The sequence below is a fragment of the Astatotilapia calliptera genome, chromosome 6 (genome assembly GCF_900246225.1).
Source record: "Astatotilapia calliptera chromosome 6, fAstCal1.2, whole genome shotgun sequence".
NCBI lineage: Eukaryota > Metazoa > Chordata > Actinopteri > Cichliformes > Cichlidae > Astatotilapia > Astatotilapia calliptera.
The window spans coordinates 17,913,909-17,931,618 of NC_039307.1; the positions used below are offsets into that span (position 1 = coordinate 17,913,909).

Sequence of the window (17,710 nt, forward strand, 5' to 3'; positions counted from 1 at the left end):
TCTCTCTCTCACAATCTGTTTGGCACCGTTTTCCCATCTTTCCCCCCTCAATCGTCACTCTTCTTTGTTGTTTTCTGCACTGCCCACATGGTGGCGCATCACACCATTTTTTTTCCCCTTTTGTTTCGTTTTGTTTGTTTTGACTTCCCACCACCGCTCCTTTTTCTACTCTCTATCTGTCCTCCCCCCTTTCTCCTGTATTATCTGTTTCTCTCTCAGTGTGATGGCCTATCAGGATGGTTTTTACGGTGCAGCTGATCTCTATGTAAGTACGCCTGCCTCTCCTCCACTGCCTCCCTCGTCACCTACCTTTCCCCTCCCCCTTGTTGCCTTGTGGGTTTTCAAGTGTGAAATGGCACGGATCAAACCCGTAGAGACGTGTACTTTTGAGTGTTTTGACTCATCACCGCTTGACATTTTACTGAAACTTAAACGAGGCCTTTGATTGAAATCAAAATTTGCACAGTCTCACATTCAACGCGCCAGCGTTCGCTTAGCTGTCCAGCACAACACGGCAAAACCGTGCACTCATTCGTGAGTAGACTCCTCTAGGGTTTGTCTCTGTGCATTTGTGAGTTAGTTTGTACCAATGTGATTACGAGTGTGTGCCTGTGTGTAATGGTGTGTGTGCGCGCGTGTGTGACCAGGTTGACAATAGATGTTTCTGTTCTCTCTGTAGACTAGTGTTTCAGGACATTAGTGGCAGATTGCCCCAGGTAGGGTTTTACACACTCTGTGTGAGAGCCAGTGTGCATCCTCCTCGTCTCCAATGACTGCGTGCTGCTAGACATTATTGACCATCTGAGATTGAAATGCCTTCTCTGTCTTCTTCTACTAACTCACTGGATTCTGACATGGGCGGAGTTGCGGAAGGGGGAGGAAAGAATGCAAAACACATTAGGAAAAAACAAAACCAAACGGCAGCTGGTCTGATATGTTTTTCTGTAAATTAAGTGCAGTATCCAACGGAAGTAGTGGAAAAGGGATCGAGGGATATACGTTTGGTCAGAGCTTGAAAAACTCGATTGAATCTGATCTATGCTGACACTTCAGCTTTCCATTAGTGTGCACACACACGCAGTGTTAAACACATTCATTAGACCACCACCAAATGTTTGGTTTATACCACAAGTGCCCTGAATTAACAGGATTTGTAATTAGCAAAATCATTTTTTATGTTTCTGTAATGGTTAATCTGCCAGTATGCACAAGCTCTTACTTTTAATGCTAATTATTGTTGTAACTAATGAATTAAAAATGTACTGTTTGACAGTAAAGGCAGAATAAAATAGTAAAGCTTTTTTTTTTTTAATTAAGCGGCTAAATTACAGGTATTTACTTGCATCCCTGAGCAGAAAAACATAGTTTTAGTGGTTTTAATGTTAAGCTTGATTAATTTCTGACCTCTTAGGATGCTCGGCTCCACTTTGGGTGTAAAAATATGAAATCGGTCTATTTGTCTAATAAACATAATCCTTAGTCTTTGAACAAGACTCATTTGTGTTTTCTTGTATTTATGACAGGTGGTCTAATAAATTTGTTAAGCCCTGTAGACCCGAACATGATCTTTTTGCTTCTTGTTGATGGAACAAACAAATGTTAGGCTTCATGTTTTAATCACTGCGTTTTGTTTTCTTTATTTATTTTGTGAGAAACTCCCTGAAAATTGGGGTTGAATCGCCGTTGTCATTTTTGAGTCCGAACGCTTGTTCATTTTGTGAAACCTGCTTTTTAAATTTCACTTGAGCGATCGTGCACCGTAGCTTTCCGAGACGTCGCATTTCCTGTATTAACGAAGATGAAATAAGCTAAATAAGTAATACCCAAACCTGTGATTTGAGTACAGAGAGTACTCGCAGTTTTAAAGGGATGTAGAGAGAGATTTTCCTTCATCCAATTAGCAGATCATTCAGACCCCTTCCAGGAATCTCCCTATCTGTTTCACCTGTGGCATGCTAACTGAATCAATGTCAGCATGCAGACATACTTACAAGGCTGACTCCCCGCCCCCCATCCCGTGTATTTTCCTCCCAAATCTTCTCCTTTTATTTCTGCCAACCTCCCTTTTTATTCATCCTTTCCTCCTTTGACTGTTAAAGTAGACCTTTACTAAAGGTTCTTATCTAGTTCAGTACTTTCTCTTCCTCTTCATTTTTATTATTATCAGACCCTTCTTTTCTACTCTTATGTTCACTGTGGTTTCCCACCTTCCCTCCTATCCTTTTCCATCACCTCTACTTTCTCTGTCTCTCCTTCCCTCATCTTCCCCTCCTCCCCCGGTCCAGCCTTCCTCCCATAGCAGCAACTGTGTGGTCCTGAATGCAGGAACTGATTCCTTAGGGTAGAATGCAGTGGTGTGTGTTTCTTTCCTTATTTATTTATTTTTGTTTCCATAGGGATGTTTGGCCTAATACACTGTTTGTTCTGAATTCGGGAAAGCATGCTGTGTCTGTCAGTGATTGGTTGCTGGCCATGTGAGAGTGTGTGTGTTTGCCCTCTTTTTTTTCATTTTTTAAAATCCAACTGGCTGACTTGTCTTCTTACACCTGTAGTTTTATTTTTGTGTCTGTTCATCAGCTGTTCATCCAAACGTAGATAATGACACGATCATCCTGCCACTCCTTCCCCTTTCTTTAACTGTGTGTTTTTGGTAGGGGAACCGGGGTGGGGCACAGTTATGGCTGTGAACTCTCACTCCCTTCATGTCTAACTCACTGTGGGATAGATGAAGGCGATTCAGAGCTACAAACGCTAAAAACAACAACAGCATTGTGTGCAATTAAGGGTATTTTTTTCCCCACATTAGCCATGAAGTGAGAGAGCCACACAGAGCCTGAGCTACATCCTTGTGAATGCTGTACTGCACCAGATTAGCCAGTTTTGCTGACTGACTGCTTGTTAATCTCTCGCTCTCTTCTCAGCAGTTTTTTTTCTCACAATGTAACACGTTAGATTCACTGCTAGTGTTTTTTAATAGTCTGCAGAGAAAATATGGCAAACTTTAAACAAGACCTTTCTCTTCTTTCCGTCCCGTCCTTCCTGCCCTTTCATTGCATCTCTTTTTCTCTCTCTCTCCTCTTTTCCTCTGCTCCACTCTTCCCCTCTTCTCTGTCCTCCACCTCTCTCGTCTCCATCGACTCCTCACAGGGTGGCTATGCAGCGTATCGATACGCCCAGCCGGCTGCAGTAGCAACGCCTGCGGCGGCAGCAGCTGCAGCGGCAGCTTACAGTGACAGGTGAGCGTAGTGTCCTGGACACTTTTTTATCACAATTGCTACTTTTGCGTAACTACATCGTGTCAATATCGATATATTAAAAACATTAAAATACTCTGGAAATACTGTGAACAGCAAGGCCTATCTCATGCACCAGCATCCTGAGGTTACATTAGCAACGTGAGCAAACTTTTACAGAAAAACCAGGCTTAGGTTGACAAAGCTACCTCCTGATTCAGAGCCTCAGTCACACGAGTAAAAATAAGACAGCAACCTTTTTACATCTAGGAGAAAATCTGCGGCTGAGTCTGTCTTATGGCAACGTTTCTGGGAGGTTTTGTTTCCTCGACGATCTCATTTTTGCAGAAAAAAGATAAGATACGATAAGATGACCTTTATTAGTCCCACAGGTGGGAAATTTGTTTTGTTACAGCAAAAGTGCAAAGTTATGCAGCAGATATTAGAAAACACTTGAATGCAATAAAATACAATAGAATAAAATAGAATAATATATACAATAGAATAAAATAGAAATACAAATACTATATACAATAGGAAAATATAAAAACACAACAATATAAAATATAAAATACAAAAACACAACAAAATACAAAAAATAACTGAAGTCAGATAATTTTATTTTACTGGATAAAACAGATATTTGCAAAGTTTAAATTTGAGGATCTATTGTACAGTTGAAAAAAAGTGATAAATTGCAATATTTATAATTGCAGTACTGAGCGTCTGGTGGTTCCCATGTCAGATGCATGTAGAGGTGATTGTTGTCATGCTTGTGTCGACTGGGACGCCCTTACAAAAGAGACTTTAAATCTGAGGAGTCATTTAATCCCGGTTAGGTAAAGGTTAAATACAAAAATGAACCTTTAGCTTACACGAAACGATGTGATCTGTTCTTAAACTTTTGCAGTGTCGTGTTTCCTGATCTAAAATACAGGGAAAAGTTTAACATTTTGTTGACGTCCTCCTCTGTAATTTGAACACTTTGGGTGGGCTGTATGTATGACACTGTTGTAGTTTCTAACAGCTAGCAGAAAAAATACTAATAAGATAAAATTAATTTTGTGTGCCTAACTTTCTTCACATTTTGAGGTATCTTGGGCCTTCTTAAAAAGACACAACACTTGTTTCTCTCCTGCACTATGTCAGAATCATTTTGCAGCTAATCTAAATCAGCTTGTGTAACCCTTTCCCCCCCCCCTCATAGTTATGGACGAGTTTACACGGCAGATCCCTACCACGCTGCACTTGCCCCAGCTGCCTACGGCGTTGGAGCCATGGTAAGTCCACGTAGGGCGTGAATACTGTTTTGTGGTCTGTTCGCAAGAAAATGTCAATATTTTTAGTATTAATCAGTATTGTTTGAATATGTTATGTTGTAGTCACTGATTAATATGTATAATAGTGTTTATGCAACTAAGAAAGAGCCTGAATTAAGGAAAAATGAGCAGTTTTATTTTACCAATGTGTATCTGGCATAAGGGTTCTGTGTACTTTTATTAGGCTATGCGTACACCAGCAACTCGTGTTTGACAAATCAATTCGTTTTGGTCTTTTTCTGTGATGTATTGACGAAAATGACGAATCACAGCTTGAAACAACTGCAATTCTGACTCTAGTGAACGATTTTATTCACTAAGTGTTCCTTTTATTGCTTTGTAGGCTACGCTGTACAGGGGAGGCTACAGTAGATTTGCTCCCTACTAAAGACACTACATTTTCCAGGAGCTCCTCTCTTCCATTGAATTACTTTGAAAGAGCTCCCCCTGTTGTCACGGAGGTGGACTGCACCCAGTTTTAAAACGTGGACTTGACCACAAAGAAGATATTTCAGATCCCACCCCAGAGCAGTCCCACGTTTTCTTATATACGCTAATACAGAAATAGAGGAATGCTGTATTAAAGACTGAAGGATGGCCTTAATGTTAAAAAAAAAAAGAAGAAGAAGAAGAAGAGAAAAAAATAAGACTTAAGATGGCCTCCTTCCCTATTGCACGGCTGTATTATAGTCTCCCCTTCTTATTCCCTCTGCACTCAGCAGCACAAGATTTGGGACAGAGCCCAGATGTTCTTCCAAAGGCTGCATGTGGATAACTGACACTTAAAACAGCCGTCACCCGTGTGCGTGTTTGTGTGTGTGTGAGTGCATGAAAGAGCCGAGCGTTGTGTGGCCTGCACACGCTCTCCGCTGAAGGAAAACATCAGGGCAGTAGGAAGAAAGACGGTGCGCAGAAAGAGCACCGAGAAAACATTCTGAACCAGAATGACGAGTCAAATGATAAAACCACCCACGGATGGATTTTATAATTCCTCCTCGACGTGGGCGGATAGTAAGGAGAGGATTTCCAATCCCGCGGTGTTCTTTCTGGCAGAGGGAGACTGAATGTGGCAGCTTGGAGAGATGATGTGACGGTTTATAACGCTATAGAAATCACGTCCGAAAGCTGAAGGAGGGAGGGTTTATTAGAGCTGTTCCTTACCTCAAGTTTTCTTAGTATGTGGAAATGGTAAACCTTTAAACTTAAAATTGTTATATGCAAAGAAATTAGTTTAGAGAGAAAAAAAAGTTACCAAATTATTATTATTAATGATATTTGTAATTGTAATTATTCTCATTATTACTCTTATAAAACCATTCTTATGTTTGAGTCAGCAGCCGCTGCTGTCATGGATTCAACAGTGAACCCTGGGGTTAAAAATCATTAACAAAGTACAAATATGCTGTCAGGTATATGAAAACAGCTTATATCCGTGCACGGGACTTCACCCGACACTACAAACATGGCAACACTACACAGAAGAAGAAGGGGGGGGAAAAGGTTCCCGTTTAGTGGAGTTTACACCCAAACTAAACCCTGGGGTTCAAATAGTGGTTGGTCCTTTTAGTGTAGGAATATATTATTTGGATCCCCCTCCCCTCATATTCCATCTTTTGTAGAGTGTCCAGCAATGGATGAGTCTTCCTGAAACATACTTCTGTTGGTATTGTGTTTAAGATGCTGCAGCAGCAACTGCTGAGCAAGAGAGAGAGATTCAGTTAGTGAGTTTGTAGTAAATATTTAAATGCAAAACACAATTGTGCATATTTCTATTCCATTGTATTCTATATTTCCAAACTCTGGCTTTTTTTTATTTTTGGGCTTTTGTTTTTGTTCCAAAGATTTGTAGAAAGCACATTTTTCTGCCGTATGTATAAATATATTATCTTTGTTATTGTTATTATCATAATCCTACAGCTGTTTTTATTATTTACTTTCATCTTCTGTGTTGTTCCTTGTCCTGTAAGGTGCAAGGACATTTTCAAGTGACTTTGTTTTTTCTCTTGGGAGTAAAGTTCTTCAGCTGGAAAGCATAGCTGGTTGGGGACAAACAAAGGTATGCGTGTCACACCACCAAACTTTTGTCCTTTTGGTTGACTATTCAGTCATTTTTTGTTTGTTTGTTTGTTTGTTTGTTTGTTTTTGATTGATCATAGGATCTGCTAGCTTGACATTTATCATATTTCAAAATATACAGTAACACTTTTTTTTGTGTACGTGTGTCCATGTTTTGCAAGCGACTGAGCTATTTGGAATGAGTGAACATAGGCCTGTAGCACTTGAGTTAAAGCAGTCTGTATTGTTTTGGTTTGAAATCTTAATGATTCCTTACATTTCACTGGCTAAATCTGTCAGCTTGGCTACTCTGGATTTGTTTGAAAAAAGTGTTATCGCTCATACATGCACAGGTTAAGGTTCCTGGCGAAAAACAATTTGTCAGCATTGGGATATGAAGTTGTTTTTATCCATCTTCAAAGCTACCTTTTGTGTTTTCTGCTTCTCACAATCAGGAAAACATGCTTTTCATTAACATGCTTTTTTTTCTCCCTTTCTTTTAAATGTGCTGCTGTTGGATTTTCTCAAGTCATTTAGTGTTACTTTAAAAAAAAATCTCCATATTAATGTAGAATGTGCTTCAGACACTTTTAATTTTTCTTTTTTTTAAAAAAAGAAAAAAAAAAGGCACTAGCCAAAGATGCTAACAGTACCCAGCATGTTCTGGCTTGACATGTGCTACACAAAATACTCTAAGATGGACTTTTGGAGCCACTGAAGGCATGGACAAACCAGCATGAGCGATACTTGTCGAGTTATATATAAAAAAATAGTTTTGCATGAATCTTGTGTCTTTTCATATTTGATTCCTGAGCAGCAGAGCCCAGCTGCGTTCTTCTTTACCACTAAACTCCATGACAGGCAGCTAGCGAATCTAAGCTAGTTAACGCATCAAAGAGCACAGTGCTGTTTGGCAAAAAGGCCCGGTGACAAACAAAATGGCTGCCGCACAAATGACACGTGGCAGCTTCATTTTTTTTCCTGTCGTGGTTTTCTTGCCAGTGTATTATAGTAAACTATGTGGTCATCCTTCATAGTTGCTATGGTTTCTCAATGGACAGTCCCCTTTCCTCTGTCATGTCTGTATTCCCCCTTGACTGCCATTATGTTTTTTTTGTTATTGAATGTCCATATAAAATGTTTTATATAAAAATGTTTTGTTGTGATTGAACTTCTCAGATTGTTTTTTTCTTTCTATGCATTATTAAAGTGGTTGAGTCTTATATTATAGTGCAGCTGGCAAACCCGGATGCAGATTGACTTTTATTGTCCACACTGGCCACTGCAAGCAAACTGTAACCATGATACTGTGTTCATGATAATAGGATGAACATGATGGTATCTACTATAAATAAGCATCATTATTTATTTCTACTGTCCAATCAATTTATTCCACAGTTTGTCACATTACCATCGCCTTATTTCAAAATGGAATTCATTCATTTTTCATCCCATAATGACAACGTGAAAAAAGTATTCACAGCCATCTCAGTGAAACTCAAAATTGAGCTCAAGTGCATCCTCTTTCCACTGATCGTCTCTCAGATGCTTCTGCAACTTGATTGGAGTCCACCTGTGGTAAATTCAGCTGATAGGACGCCTGTCTATGTAAGGCCTCGCAGTTGATAATGCATGTCTGACCAAGCCATGAAGTCCAAGGGATTATGTGTAGACCTCAGAGACACAATGTATCGAGGGAGAGATCTGGCAAACGCAACAGGAACATTTCTTCAACAGTGACAGTGGCCTCAGTCGTTTGGAGTTCGGAACCAACAGCATTTTTTCCTAGATAGGAAGGCCCTTTTACTAAGGTAGAAGGTCCTTAGTCAGGGAGGTGACTAATAACCAAATGGTCATTCTGAACCTTCTATAAGGGTACCCATTTCTGCAGCACTTCATCAATCCGGCTTGTATGGTAGAGTGGCCAGACGGAAGCCACTCCTCACATAAAAGCCCAACGGGAGTTTGCTAAAAGGCAACTGAAGGTGTCTCAGACCATGAGAAACAAAATTCTGGTCTTCACTATAGGTGGCCACTACCACCTATAGTGAAGCATGTTAGTGGCAGCATTATGCTTTTTGACAGAGGACCAGTCAGGGTAGAGATGAATGCATGTACCAAGCTTGTAGCGTCATTCTCAAAAATACTTAAGCTTGTAATTGCTGCCAAGGTCCTTCAACAAAGTATTGAGTAAAGGCTGTGAATACTTATGTACATATTATATTTTTTGTTTTTTATTTTTAATACATTTTCAATAATTTCGGACAAACCTTTTCACTTTGGGATTATGGAGTATTGTGTGCAGAATTTGGAGGGGAAAAATAAATGTATCCATTTTGGAATAAGGCTGTAACATGACAAAAAGTGGAAAAGTGAAGTACTGTGAATACTTTCTGGATGCACTGTACTGTAGGTGTATCTGTTTCCACCAGAAAATCCACATTCAACTTTTAGCTCAGTTTTGGTCACAAATAACTCTTGTGAATTGCATTTGCCACTGCCATTTCATTAGGTACAGCTGTTCAACTACTAGTTAATGCAAATATCTAATCAGCCAACCACACTGCAGCAGATCAGTGCATTTAGGCATGCACATACGACCAAGAAGACCTGCTGAAGACATAGTTTTGGTGACAGATGGTCAAGATGGAATTAGGCTTGAAACAGCATAAAAACACTGATCCATTCTGTCTTGATGGTTCAGACTGGTGTTGGTGTGAGTTCACTCTTCTCAGATGGCCTGAGGAGTCCACAGATTTTAATCGACTAGAGGACCTTGGGGATGTGCTGAAGATTCCTATCAAGGATGTGCAGCAACAAATATGCAGCCAAAGGGGGCAAAATGTAGTCCAACCCAACACTAGCAAGGTATACCTATTAAAGTCTGGTCAGTGAATCCGGCTCTTCTCATCTGTAAACCCAGTAGTTTGACTGAAACATCAAAGCACTTGGAGAGACACACACAAATCAGACCTCCCATCGTTTGCTGACAAAGTCAAGTGACTTGTTAGCATGCTGATAAGGATTTTACACTGGATGAGTGTGCTAGAAGTAAAATGACACTATCACAGATTTTAATGACCAACGAAGAATTATTTCAGTTCATCCAATCTAGTTGAGGGCCAAGGAGCAAAGCCGGGTAACCATCTATTTTGTTTTTATGTTTTTTTGCACATCTTCTTACTTTTTTCTTTCTGCTATTAAACTCTATGTAGACTAAAGATATAAAATTCGGGTCACTGTCTGACCTTCAAGCACTCTCAAGCCCTTGAGTGAAGCTGAAGGTGGCTTTAAAAGCAAGTGTATTCTTCCGTTCTTTGGATAAAGCTGATCAAGCATGAGCAAAATTCTAGTTTCAATGGGCTGAATTTATTTCCCCCCAGTCACAAGATGAAGTGGCAGAGACCATCTTCAGATAAAGCCCCACAAATGTCTTATTTTCATTTTACAAAAACAGTGTAACTGTCCACAAGGTTAAGGTCATACCTCATCAATCCTCTCATCTATTCCCAGAAAGTTGATCGTTCATCCTATTTGTAGTGTTTTTAGTGGGAAAAAATGCTTTGTTCAAATGAACACAATTTACTTTCTGGGATTTCCTGTTATTGAGCATGCACTGAGACTCTTTCACCTAATAAACATTTTGACTCCATTTTGAAAAAGTGCAGGCCTTAAACTGGGTCTAGATTCTCACAGGCTAAAAATTTGCAATGAATTTTCACAGCTTACAGAGATAACCTTCAGACAAAACAGATGGTTTTGAGAATCTTCCACAGCTAATTTGCAGACCACTGAGGCTGATTTAGTAAATACAAGTGAGGAAAGTGGAGGGTTTTTTATTTGTTGTTGTTGATTTAATTTTTTAAATCACAATCAGAACAACCTGTGATTGTGCCCAAGTGTTTGGTTGGCAGTATTTGTGAAATACTTTGTTCATAACCTCAAATAGCAACCTGACAGTCATTGATATTACCTGGGAATCATAACAAAGGTCCATAAACAAAGTTGTGCCATATCATTGATTCAGTGGATTACTGGATAAGTGAAAGCTTTAATCTTGTGTTGAACACAGGAAGAAAAGAAAAAAAAAAAACGAGGATCACAAATATCCATGGAAAGCAGTCTGTGTGATCGATATCTATACATAAAATAATACATTTCTGTCTGTTTGTCTGTTTCTTTGTCCGCATACTACTCCTACATGATCAGGAGTCGAGCACCCAAACCCAACTTGCAGGCCCATCTTAGGCTTCATAAGGTTCTTATCTATATCAGATTTCATGACATAGCCACGTTGCCCAGCAACCACCTATCAAATAGCTATAAATGACCTATGGGAGCTATATAATTTTATATAATTTACGTTAACAAAACTAAATTTTTTCATCATATGTCATGAAACCATGAGGTTCCCTTGCACGAGTTTGTGATAATACATGTAACTAATGTTGAGATGTTTAAATCTCTGACGTTGTCTGGCTCGCATAAATGTTTGTTTTCTTTGATTACCTTAAAAGTATAGTATCTGTTCAAAAAGACACAAAGGTTTTTATAGGGGAAAGTATTTATTGACATAACTTCCATTCCTACATTAATAGCATGTGCAACATTACATTCATATTTCATAAAAATAAAAATATTTTTATTTATATATTCATCATCATCTGTACATTAAGAAAAAATAACTCCAAAGAGGTGGAGGACGGGCGGAGCGGAAAAGGCAGAAGAGAGAAGGTTTAGTGATGATGCAGCTGTGAGGAAACTTGCTTTCAACATATCTGAATGGTCTCTCAGAACAAACAAACCAGCACAAAGTACAATGGAGGGAGTTTGGAGGAGCAGGTTGACACACGGACACCTCAGTGAAGCATATATAAATAAATAAATGTACATAGAGCTATTTAATGTAATATATGATAGCTTTGACACATAGTTGGATCAACCTTGAGGATAGAAGGTTTTGTGTAATTTTTCCCAAACTACATATGGGTGTAACAACCACAATAAACTTCAAGTCGGGATTTGGGGAGGGGGAAAGCCTCCTGGGCTGTGAAATGAAAGATAAGAGGACTGAGTGGAGGAAAATTAGTGCAGGGAGGTTTATAATTGAGGAAAGGGCACGGGAGGGTTTCTAGACGATTCCATATTTCGCCAGGTCGCTGAGCTCCATGTCCCCAAAGGCTTCCCATGGGCAGACCACTGTGAAGTCTGTACCGAGACCCTCCATGCCGGGGATGTCGTCTCCGAATCTAAAAAAAGCAACAAAAGTATGTCTTAACTCTTGACCTGCTTTCACTGTGTATCGTTTAATGAGTACTCAATATCAGGTGTGTCAAACACAAGGCCTGGGTAAGACTCCAGTCCAGCCCACTGGATGCCATCGAAGAATATGAAGGACGGGTTAGATTTGGACTTTTAACTGTATTTTCATAAGTTTTACACCTTTTCCCACTGATACACACCTCTCCCATAATATACCAAAATAATGAAGTAATATAGAAACTATTAGTATATTTTATTATCTACAATAGAGATTTCTGAGTTTTAGAATGGGTAGTTAAACTTCCTTAGACACTTAAGATCAAAGTGGGGTGTACATGGCCCACGATGTAAATTGAGCTTGGCGTCCATGCTCTGTACTATGCAAAGACTATACTCGAGCAAGGATTTCATGTGTCAAAGAAAGCAGAAGAGTTCTGTGATTGAAATACTATCCCCTGTGATTGTTTAAGTATTGTGTTGCAAATGTTAGTCCAACAGTCGATGTAACTGTTTTGAAACTAGTTTAGCAAAAATAATCCAATCGATCACAAGTTTGATCCGAATACCCGTGAAATTAAATATTCACGAGCCACTGCTTTAGTCTTCAACACTGTTCTATTATAGGATGTGGCAATATGATTTTTAAATGTCATCCCTCAAGCTAAAATGGACTACTATCTCCTAACTGTCATGCGCTAGCTTTAATATTTAGTGCGGTTGGAGCGTGAAGTATTAGAAATGTTGTGCCGTGTCTTCCTCTCACCCCTTCTGGCCTGGTTTGGGGGCCTTGCTCTTGAAGGTACGGGCTGTCCTCTGTTTGAACTTGGGAGGTGCCTTCTTGTCAGCAGGTGCAGGTGCGTCTGCCATTGTTTATGATCTGAGAGAAAAAGAATAAACAGTTAATCACTTAATCTTGGTGTTTAAGACCATTCGTCGTCCTCCTCCTCTTTGATGATATAACACTTGCAGCTTAGATCAAATTATAAACCAAAGCTACCATAGCACCTTAAGCTTTGTTACACCATCAGTGGCTATTTTTACACCTTGACTTTTGAGTTCATGTGTGGTCAAGTTAACACGGCATATATTTAGAGACCAGGATTTCTGCTAATTCTGCTGTTAGACTGAAGGTTAACCTGCGTGGTGTAAATAATAAGCTCGGGTATAAGGGGATTTGACCTGAACAACAATTTCAGTCTACTTTAATCTGGTCTTTTCTTGGCTCAGTTGACTGTGTCACAGTTAAGCTCATCAGTGCTCCTGATTACAAATGTGCTTTGACCTCACTGATGGACTTTTGTAACAGCAAGCAGATTAACTCCTAAGTATCCCACCTTTATTCAACTTTTTATAATGTAGTTACAACACCTTGCTGCTTTTTATATATATATATATATATATATATATATATATATATATATATATATATATATATATATATATATATACATATATAACATTGCAATTGTGTACAAAAACACAACTACATAAATAAATTAATCATTTTAAAGAAACTAATTAATGAATATTTTTTATTTGGTTTTCCGTAAAATTTTAGTACAAATTAAATAAGGCTATAGTGACAGGTGTTATAACATGCTGAAATAATAAGACAAATAAAAGAGTTAAAAGGATGCCAGTGTAAATTAATTTTTCCTTTTGAAGGTTTACTTGAAGGTTTTTGTTTTTTGTATCAAGGGGAGCGATATATTTCATAGGTTTCTGTTAATTTCGACATTATTTGCAAACCCCCCCACAAATAAGCCTCCCTTGGCTGTCTTACACAATTAAAAAAAAACTTATAATGACTTTTTAAATGCTTTTCTAAACAGCATTTACAAAATTGAAAGCATAAAGAAGAAAAAAATGATGTAAAGAAGACATACAGTGCACAAACTTTAAACTATAAAGCTTGAAATGATCTTTTGGTTTTATTTTTTTAGAAATGTGTAAAATATATCTCCAAAATAAAGTTCTTAAGTGACTCTTACTCTTTAATTCTTCTCTTAGTAATCTTCACTGCAGAATGGAAAGTCAACCAAAGCTCACAGCTGAGTGAAAGTCAGAGTTAGATCTTACCTGTTGTTGCAGTAGCACGGGTGGCTTCTGGATTATGCCTCTCTGGTCTGTTCGTGTTGTTGTAGTCTATGGCTTGCTCCCTGCTTATATACTCTCCCCTCTAATCCCTCTAACATGCTTATCCATAGCTTTTCTGTCCTATTTTTTTACAGCACGGTCTAGATTTTTCCCTTGATTAGCTTAGGGAGTGGCCTCATATGTTCACCCTAATGCGTCTTGCCATATAAAGACATATGTTCCTTATATAATGAAGCACAGCGGAGAAGAGAAACTAAGAGGTTCATTCAATGATATTAACCTGTTTGGGGCTTGATTCTGACTGTCAATAGAGGAATATTTTCTGGTAGATGCATTTTACCAAATACCTTTTTGTTAATCTACATAACAGTTGAGCTTGAAATCATAATCAGCTGATCGTGATCATTCTTAATTTGAAAAAACAAACAAACAAACAAACAATAAATTTGACCAAAAAAAAAAAAAAAATAATAATCCAGTCCTGCCCAGAGCTTTTAGGCACTTCTTCCAGTATTAATCAGATAATTAAATTTAGGAAAGCCCCAGAAAAGCTGTACAGTAGCCTTAAAGCTCAGATTTTCTTTCTTTCTTTCTTTTTATTGCCTTACATTAACTGTAAAGACAGCATTAGTGTGTTACTACCTGCAGACCACACCTGTCACATTGGTAATCATTCATTTAAAGGTCTACATACTGTACCTAGGCACAGTTCATGCCATGTGTTGAAGGATTAAAAGCTGAATAGCTAAGTGTTCTTTATTTGTCAGCATCTGATTCATCACCTGAAGAGAGTTCAGGGCACCTCTGCTCTTACATCACGTGGTGCTCCAGATCCTCTTGAAGCTATGTCAGGACACATTTGTTTACAAATATTATCTCCAATCCATGAAGAGGTGTAAAATATTAAATTTGGGTAAACAATGGTAGAAGAAATGATGGTTACCCCTTCAGTACAGTGAAGTCAGTGAAGGGATGCAAAATTTTACCCTCATAAATATAACCTCATGAAACACACAGGAGGGTGATGAGATTGTGCACAAAATAATTTACCTGTACTTGAAGTACAGGTGATAACAGGACTGAAAGAATGAAACACAATCAAAATGTATAAATAATTTCCTTAACTGTCACAATCTAATTTCCATATTTTCTTTTTTGTTCAGCATCGCAGCCTTTTGACGATCACAGAGCCACATTGAGATGTTTTGAACTTTGTGACATGAGGCGTCATCCTGCATGTGAAGCAGCCATCGCAAGATGTGTACAGTGGTGAGGTGTTCTGCTGCTGTAGCCCATCTGCCTCAAGGTTTGACCTGCTGTCTGTTCAGAGATGCTCTTCTGCGCACCCTGGTTGTAACAAGTGCTTATTTAAGTCACACTTGCTTTCATGTCAACTTGAAGCAGTCTGGCAATTTTTCCTCCAACCTCTGGCATCAGCAAGGAATGTTTTGGTTTACCCGAAGAACTGCCCACTGAATATTTCCTCTTTTTCAGGCCATTCACGGTAAACCCTAGAGACGGCTGTGTGGGAAAGTCCCACCAGTTTGTGATACTAATACTCAGGCCAGCTCATCTGGCACCAAAAGCCAAGCCAAAATCAAGAGTTACTTAAATCACTTTTCTTCCTCATTCTTATGCTCGATTTGAACTTCATCAGATCATTCTGATCGCGTCGACGTGAATAAAATCACAGAGTTGCTGCCACATGATTTACTAATTAGATATCCATGTTAGCAAGCAGTTAAATAGGTGTGCCTAATGAAGTGGCAGTGAATATTCAGTAAATGATTGCATGATTCAGGTAGAAACTGATGCGTGTGGTGATCGATGGGTGATTGATTGATAATGTAGCTATGGCAGTTAGATAGACAGGTATCTTTCTCCATATTTAGATTTGTGTGTTAATCACTGTCGCCCGCTGCTGCCCGTGAATGGCTCCTCTGTAGTTTGCTTCAGTTTGCACATTTACAGGCATGTCTATCTTGAAATACACCTTGTATTTATATCTCACTATCCTTTATCTCCTCTATTTGTGGCTGAGCTGGTTCAGAATAGGGCAGAGCTGGCACATCACAGAGCGAACATCTGAGTGGATTAGCAGCTCGGAGGACTTTAAAAACGGGTCGTCAGTCTGAGAGAGACACCACAAGTGAGAAAACGACAGACTCGCCAGACAGCATCAGAAAAACTCTTTGAGACTTTGAACAAAAGGTGAGATGAAACTGCAATTTTGTCAGCTCTTGTGCGAGGAGTTTAGGCTATTATTGCTTTGTATTACCTCAGATTCTTTTCTGCTTTTGTAACTACATCCTCACAGCAGAGAAAAACAGAGCACTGGCTTTACAGCTTTTCTTTTCCTTCCTGAGTATCACGCCTGAAATGGAGTTGAAATGAGACATTTCATAAGAAGCAATGCTTTGTGATGGCCTTTTTGTAAATACTGCTCAAGGCACTGTTGGATTGGATTTGGGTGAACTTGCTGGTTGAGGATTTTATTTCCAATGGTTAATGCACTCATAATTTAGTGATTTGCTTGGTTGTTTGCAAGCCTGAGTGTGAAATATAAGTGTTTCCAGAAGGGATGTGCAATGACTCCTCTGTAAAGAGGAGATTATTGATTGCTGTAGCCGAACAAAGAAAAGAGGCAAATTCAGTTTTATTTCTATAACAACCTTTAGCACCAAGGCACTGGAACTGGTTTATGTAAGACAATAAAAGGCATGAAGAAACAGCATAAAAAAAGAAACCCACAGAAAGTGATTCACAAAGATAGAAGAATAAGCAAAACACATGCTGAGAAAAAGAAATTACAAGTTCTCCTCCAATAAATCTGAATTGTTAGTGGTATCTTTGCAGGAAATCAACATATTACTGTTATTTTTTAACCTGTTTTCTCTTTCAGGAACCAAACACAATGGCAGACGTCGCAACTCCCGTTGACAAGAAAGCACCTCCCAAATTTAAGCAGAGGGCCGCACGCACCTTCAAGAGCAAGGCGCCCAAACCGGGCCAGAAGGGGTGAGATGCTTTCTTTGTTTTGTTTTTAACATCACACGTGCAGCTTTTCTTCCATAACTTTGTCTTTCTTTCTGCTGGTTTTGCTCATCAAAGCTTGTTGTTTCTTCCAATTAGATTTGGAGACGACATCCCCGGCATGGAGGGTCTTGGCACAGACTTCACCGTGGTCTGCCCATGGGAAGCCTTTGGGGACATGGAGCTTAGCGACCTGGCGAAATATGGAATCGTCTAGAAACCTCAACTGTTTTCTTGGACCGAGTCCTCCTGTCTCTCACCTCACAGCCCAGCTTTCCTTCTCCTTCCCAAAATACCCATCCTCATATTCATTGTCCCTCATGTAATTTGAGATACATTGCACACAAATTGATCAGCTAGCAAAAACATTGCAGCATTTAGCTGTTTTTCTTCTTTTTTCCCCCCTGTTTACCCCTCATGTGGTCCTACTGTCAATTAAGCAGCTAGAACTCTACGACCTGCACAGAGGAGGCAGCTTTTGATGTTTTAGAGGTTTGACCTGAAAACAAACCCCCCTCACACTCTCTTTTGTCTCATGCACTTTGTCACCCAACCCTCCCCCCACTTTTCCACCAATGCTCCATCGTCCTTTCCTACTTTTCCTAATCCCCAGCTTCTCTTCATCTCCCGAACCCCTCACTTTCATCTCTAATAACCCATGCAGAGAAAAAATAATATAAAAATGAATAAAAGACAGTTTGATATCTGTGA

The 17,710-nt window shown here is 39.2% G+C and overlaps 3 protein-coding genes across 9 annotated transcripts in view; 2 read left to right on the forward strand and 1 right to left on the reverse strand.

The window, feature by feature from the left end:
• rbfox2 (RNA binding fox-1 homolog 2) overlaps positions 1-5,180 on the forward strand; it is a 40,861-nt gene extending 35,681 nt beyond the window's left edge. For 4 of the 7 annotated variants that reach the window (XM_026170740.1, XM_026170733.1, XM_026170735.1 and 1 more), the window contains 4 exons: positions 220-265; positions 3,148-3,236; positions 4,441-4,513; positions 4,896-5,180. In XM_026170740.1, coding sequence (XP_026026525.1) covers positions 220-265; positions 3,148-3,236; positions 4,441-4,513; positions 4,896-4,940 — 253 coding nt within the window. In that variant the 3' untranslated portion in view covers positions 4,941-5,180. Of the gene's footprint in view, positions 1-219; positions 266-679; positions 717-3,147; positions 3,237-4,440; positions 4,514-4,895 lie in introns of those variants that run through there. The other 3 variants (XM_026170736.1, XM_026170737.1, XM_026170738.1) reach the window with 3 other exon arrangements.
• A 5,973-nt stretch (positions 5,181-11,153) lies between these two features.
• Positions 11,154-14,023, reverse strand: LOC113024090 (retinal cone rhodopsin-sensitive cGMP 3',5'-cyclic phosphodiesterase subunit gamma-like). The gene is made up of 3 exons (XM_026170742.1): positions 13,949-14,023; positions 12,633-12,746; positions 11,154-11,856 (listed from the first exon to the last, which is right to left on the reverse strand). Exons 2-3 carry the CDS (start codon positions 12,734-12,736, stop codon positions 11,739-11,741), a joined length of 222 nt encoding a protein of 73 aa, XP_026026527.1. The 5' UTR covers positions 12,737-12,746; positions 13,949-14,023; the 3' UTR covers positions 11,154-11,738.
• Positions 14,024-16,095: 2,072 nt separating this feature from the next.
• Positions 16,096-17,710, forward strand: LOC113024089 (retinal cone rhodopsin-sensitive cGMP 3',5'-cyclic phosphodiesterase subunit gamma-like). The gene is made up of 3 exons (XM_026170741.1): positions 16,096-16,177; positions 16,869-16,984; positions 17,099-17,710. The coding sequence occupies exons 2-3, from the start codon at positions 16,881-16,883 to the stop codon at positions 17,214-17,216; spliced, it is 222 nt and encodes a 73-aa protein (XP_026026526.1). The 5' UTR covers positions 16,096-16,177; positions 16,869-16,880; the 3' UTR covers positions 17,217-17,710.

What these genes read in the sequence shown, in the direction of transcription:
- LOC113024090 (XM_026170742.1), bottom strand. Translation starts at nt 12,736, where the DNA reads ATGGCAGACGCACCTGCACCTGCTGACAAGAAGGCACCTCCCAAGTTC. An exon ending in CCCAAACCAGGCCAGAAGGG is followed by an intron (nt 11,857 to 12,632) that starts GTGAGAGGAAGA and finishes TGCTTTTTTTAG; the next exon opens with ATTCGGAGACGACATCCCCG.
- LOC113024089 (XM_026170741.1), top strand. Translation starts at nt 16,881, where the DNA reads ATGGCAGACGTCGCAACTCCCGTTGACAAGAAAGCACCTCCCAAATTT. An exon ending in CCCAAACCGGGCCAGAAGGG is followed by an intron (nt 16,985 to 17,098) that starts GTGAGATGCTTT and finishes TCTTCCAATTAG; the next exon opens with ATTTGGAGACGACATCCCCG.